The sequence below is a fragment of the Scylla paramamosain genome, chromosome 25 (genome assembly GCF_035594125.1).
Source record: "Scylla paramamosain isolate STU-SP2022 chromosome 25, ASM3559412v1, whole genome shotgun sequence".
NCBI classification, from domain to species: Eukaryota; Metazoa; Arthropoda; class Malacostraca; order Decapoda; family Portunidae; genus Scylla; species Scylla paramamosain.
In genome coordinates, this window is record NC_087175.1 from 3,527,501 (window position 1) to 3,532,500 (window position 5,000).

Consider the following 5,000-nt stretch of genomic DNA (forward strand, 5'->3'; position numbering starts at 1 on the left):
TCTCTCTGCACACACTATTCCTCTCCCTTCCTTCCATACTACATCCACATATTCAACCAAACATTCCAGATTAGTCAGTCTGTGAACTAATTAACGAATATCTTAAAAAAAGCCCCTCTTTCTGAATAATTTCCAAAAAGAAAACGTGACTTCCCTCTCTTCGTTTCATAACACACCTGATCAAGCAAAATTAAATATTCTTTTTTTCAGGACAGGTTGGAATTAAAGACATTTCTTATCAACTCTCCTCTTACTTAGTGCCCCCATCCTCTCTCCCCTTTCAGAATCCGTACCTACCTCTTCCCATTACCTCAAAAACACACCCTCTCATCTTCCCCTCCTTCAGGATACGCCGAGGAGGACCTGCCATGCATCCCCAAGGACACGGGCCACAGCTCCTACGTGTGTGTGTGCAACGCCACCTACTGCGACACCCTCCACCGCCCCGCCGTGCCGCCAGAGGGCCAGTACCTGCTTTATTCCTCTGCCAGGAACGGCGGGAGGTTTGAGAAGACCCTAGGATTCTTCGCCGGCAGGGGGGAAGGTAAGTGGTGAGGGGAAGAGGGGGAGGAGGGGTGGTGCAAGCGGTGGGGGAGTGGGGGACAGGTTGAGGTGAAAATAAGGAGTAGGGAGTGATTGTTTTAGTAGAAGGAGGAGGAGGAGGAGGAGGAGGAGGAGGAGGAGGAGGAGGAGGAGGAGGAGGAGGAGGAGGAGGAGGACAAGAGGGAGATGAATAAAAAAGAAGTAGAGTTCGAGAAAAGTTATTGTATTAGGAGGAGGAGGAGGAGGAGGAGGAGGAGGAGGAAGATGATTAGCAGGGTTCAGAGGAGGAAGGGAAGAAGGAGGAGGAGGAGGAGGAGGAGGAGGAGGACGACGACGACGATGATTAGTAGGATTCAGAGGGGAAAGAGAAGGAGGAAGAGGAGGAGGAGGAGGAGGATCAGCAGGATTGGAAGGAGGAGGAGAAGGAAGATCAGGAGAATTAGAAGGAAAGAGAGAAGGAGAAAGAGGAGGAGGAGGAGGAGGAGGAGGATCAGCAGAATTAAAAGTAGGAAGAAAAGGAAGAAGAGAAGGAGAATTAGAAGGAGGGAGAGAAGGAAAAAGAGGAGGAGGATAATCAGCAGAATTAAAAATAGGAAGAGAAGGAGGAGGAGAAGGAGAATTAAAAGGAAGAAGAGAAAGAGAAGGAGGAGGAGGAGGAGGAGGAGGAGGAGGAGGAGGAGGAGGAGGAGGAGGATCAGCAAAATTAGAAGTAGGAAGGGAAGGAGGAGGAGGAGGAGGAGGAGGAGGATCAACAAAATTAGAAGTAGGAAGGGAAGGAGGAGGAGAAGGAAGTGTAAAAAAATGATCAGGAGGATTGGGAAAAGGAAGATGAAGGAAGAGAAAGAGAGGAAAGGTGAAGGAAGAGAGGAAGAGAAGGAGAGGGAAGAGAAGGAAGAGAAAAATCGGAAGGAAGAAGAGTAATGATTTTAGTTTTGATAAAAGAAGGAAATAGAAAAAAAAAACATGATGAATAGGAAGATGAGGAGATCTAGAAGGAGGAAGAGGAGGAGGAGGAGGAGGAGGAGGAGAGAGAAAAATAAGGAAGACAAATAGTAATAGCAGTAGTGAAGATGAAAATGACGAAGAAAATGAGGAGGAGGAGGAGGAGGAGGAGGAGGAGGAGGAGGAGAAGGAGAAGGAGAAGGAGGAGGAATAAGAGGAGGAGGAGGAAGTATAAACAGTAAGAAGTCGCAAAGGAGTATAAGGTAAAACAAGTTAGGAAGAGGAGGAGGAAGAGGAAGAAGATGAGGAGGAGGAGGAGAAGAAGGAGGAAGAGGAGTAAATATAATTGCTGGAAATTTTGAAAGACGTGGAGTTGGAGTACTAGAGAGAGAGAGAGAGAGAGAGAGAGAGAGAGAGAGAGAGAGAGAGAGAGAGAGAGAGAGAGAGAGAGAGAGAGTGTGTCAGGTGGATTAAACAAACTTAAACACTGTGTAAGCTGAACTTTGGTAGGTCTGAGTGAAAGAAGCTTTGGCAGAGAGAGAGAGAGAGAGAGAGAGAGAGAGAGAGAGAGAGAGAGAGAGAGAGAGAGAGAGAGAGAGAGAGAGGAGGGGGAAGAAATATATAGCCTTCTACTCAGATAAAACAAAAATCCTTCTCATCGGTTCTCTCTCTCTCTCTCTCTCTCTCTCTCTCTCTCTCTCTCTCTCTCTCTCTCTCTCTCTCTCTCTCTCTCTCTCTCTCTCTTTTTGTTACCATAAAGTTTCGTGTAAGTCAGAAGGGAAGGACAGACCTAATGGCTCGCATTTAGAACCTACCCAAGATATGGAAATGAGAGAGAGAGAGAGAGAGAGAGAGAGAGAGAGAGAGAGAGAGAGAGAGAGAGAGAGAGAGAGAGAGAGAGCACATTCCGTTTTGTTGTTTCGTATTTATTGTCATAGTTATGCTTATTCTAACTTCCTTTGCTTCTTATTCTACTTCTTTACTTCCTTTCTTTGCAGTGGTCATTGTGTCTCTAAGTACAGTTCACACTTAATGGAGGTTTCAAGACTCTTATCCTAAATTTTGAATAATCCATTTGTCTTTTTTCTGGTAGGATAGCATTTCAATAGGCCTTTTATCTCTCCTCCCACTTTCCCCTCCCTCCCCAGTGCTCTTACAAAAAACCTACAAACAATCACAAACAAAACAAACAAAAATCACAAACAATAAGAACATGAATAAGAAGAACAATAATAATAATAAGAAAATAAAGCAAACTACATGAAGCCATCGAGCCTACACGTGGCACTCCCTGTATGAACCGTGCCTACCTCACTCATTCATCTCTTCTTCTTAAAAACTCTGGAACTTCCTGCCTGCCTCTGTTTTTCCCATTCCTTTGACTTTATTTCTTACAGTCGGGAGGTTTCAAGACTTGACCTAAATTCTGAATAATATTTTTTGACCTTTCTTTAGTAACTGGCACCTTAGTAGACCTTTTTTTTTCATCCTTTTTGTTGCCTTAGACCAATGAAACTTACATACAAACCCTTAATAGACCTTTTTTCACCATTTTTGTTGCCTTGGACCAATGAAACTTACATATAAACCCTTAATAGACCTTTTTTCCACCCTTTTTTTTGTTACCCTAGACTAGTGACACTCATACATACAAACCCACCCGCCTAGCTAGCTACTAATCTTTGCAACTAAACATCGGCTTCGAATACCGTCTCGACCACACCGCGGCAGCATCAAGGACGAAGCTTTAGAAACACGTCTCGACTCATGTCTCGATCGAGCTCCTCACCTCGTCATTTTCACTCGCTTCTCGCAGTTCGAACCATTCTTCCTCCTGCTGCGTGGATTCGGTACCCTCGACGTGAGATAGAGGAAGACGTGACGAACACAAACACAAACACGTACACTAACACACGTACACTCACTCTCTTCATTACGTTCACTCCTGAGCTACTTATATTTGTGTTGTATTTTGGGTATATATTTGTTTTCCTTTATTGCTATTAACTTGTATGTTTCGTCACCTTTGACTTCATTACTCATTAGCTTGTATATGTTATGGTAACTGTACATATTTTAACCCAAGCGGGATCACTGTGTTCTAGAGAAGTTGCACGCACCATTTCCGTTTCAGGTAGTGGATATTTAGTTTAAAATGAGTGTAAGTAAGTTTTATTTCATACTCATTTCACTACCTTATGCTACAAGAAAGGGTACAACACACCCCTAGTAACCCAACGTCTGCCAATATTATCCAGCACTACACCCACTCATCTCTACATCTCTCATCCCTACTTCCCCCTCGTGTCCCGTAGCGGTGCCAAGGAGTGTGGAGTTTATCCTGGACACACACACCTCCTGCCAGACTATGATGGGGTGGGGCGCCGCCTTCACTGACTCCGCTGCTTACAATATCCTCAGCCTCTCCCCCGCCAGCCAGGACCAGCTGCTGCGGTGAGAGAGAGAGAGAGAGAGAGAGAGAGAGAGAGAGAGAGAGAGAGAGAGAGAGAGAGAGAGAGAGTACGATTCGTCTTGATTTGTTTGATTCTAAATGATCAAAGGGTATTCAGAGAGAGAGAGAGAGAGAGAGAGAGAGAGAGAGAGAGAGAGAGAGAGAGAGATAAGAAAATAAGGGAAGCTGCAAGAAGCCATCAGGCCTACACATGACAGTCCCTGTAGAGAGAGAGAGAGAGAGAGAGAGAGAGAGAGAGAGAGAGAGAGAGAGAGAGAGAGAGAGAGAGAGAGAGAGAGTACGATTTGTCTTGATTTGTTTGATTCTAAATGATAAAACGGCACACACACACACACACACACACACACACACACACACACACACACACACACACACACACACACACACACACACACACACACACACACACACACACACACACACACACACACACACACACACACAGAGAGAGAGAGAGAGAGAGAGAGAGAGAGAGAGAGAGAGAGAGAGAGAGAGAGAGAGAGAGAGAGAGAGAGAGAAATGGCATCTATTCTGAAGGATTGAAAGGAGAGAACGAAAAAAGAGAAAGAGGAGGAAGAGGGAAGCACAGAGAGAGAGAGAGAGAGAGAGAGAGAGAGAGAGAGAGAGAGAGAGAGAGAGAGAGAGAGAGAGAGAGAGAGAGAGAGAGAGAGAGAGGTTCTGGGAAACGTAGCAAACCGTAAAGAATAAACAAAAGCGATTGAAAGGAAAAGCGAGGATTAAAGAAAGAGGGATGGAAGAATTAAGAATAAATGGAAATAGGAAATCAGAGGAAAAAGGATTAATGAACAGGAATTGAAAAGAAGGATAAAGGAAGGGAAGAATGGGGAGAGAAATTGATTAAAAAAAAAACGAAACTAACTGAAATACGTAGAGAGAGAGAGAGAGAGAGAGAGAGAGAGAGAGAGAGAGAGAGAGAGAGAGAGAGAGAGAGGGAAAGTGTGTTTAAATTACCTAGTTTGGTAGAAATACAGAGGCCACAAATCTCAAGAAGGGAAAATATAACTAGGTTGTCAGAGAGAGA

The 5,000-nt window shown here is 44.5% G+C and overlaps 1 protein-coding gene across 1 annotated transcript in view; it reads left to right on the forward strand.

Moving 5' to 3' along the window:
- The window catches only part of LOC135113002 (lysosomal acid glucosylceramidase-like), a 28,264-nt gene that overhangs the window by 2,088 nt on the left and 21,176 nt on the right, over positions 1 to 5,000 (forward strand). Inside the window, 2 exon segments of the mRNA XM_064027920.1 lie at positions 347 to 544; positions 3,801 to 3,939. Coding sequence (XP_063883990.1) covers positions 347 to 544; positions 3,801 to 3,939 — 337 coding nt within the window.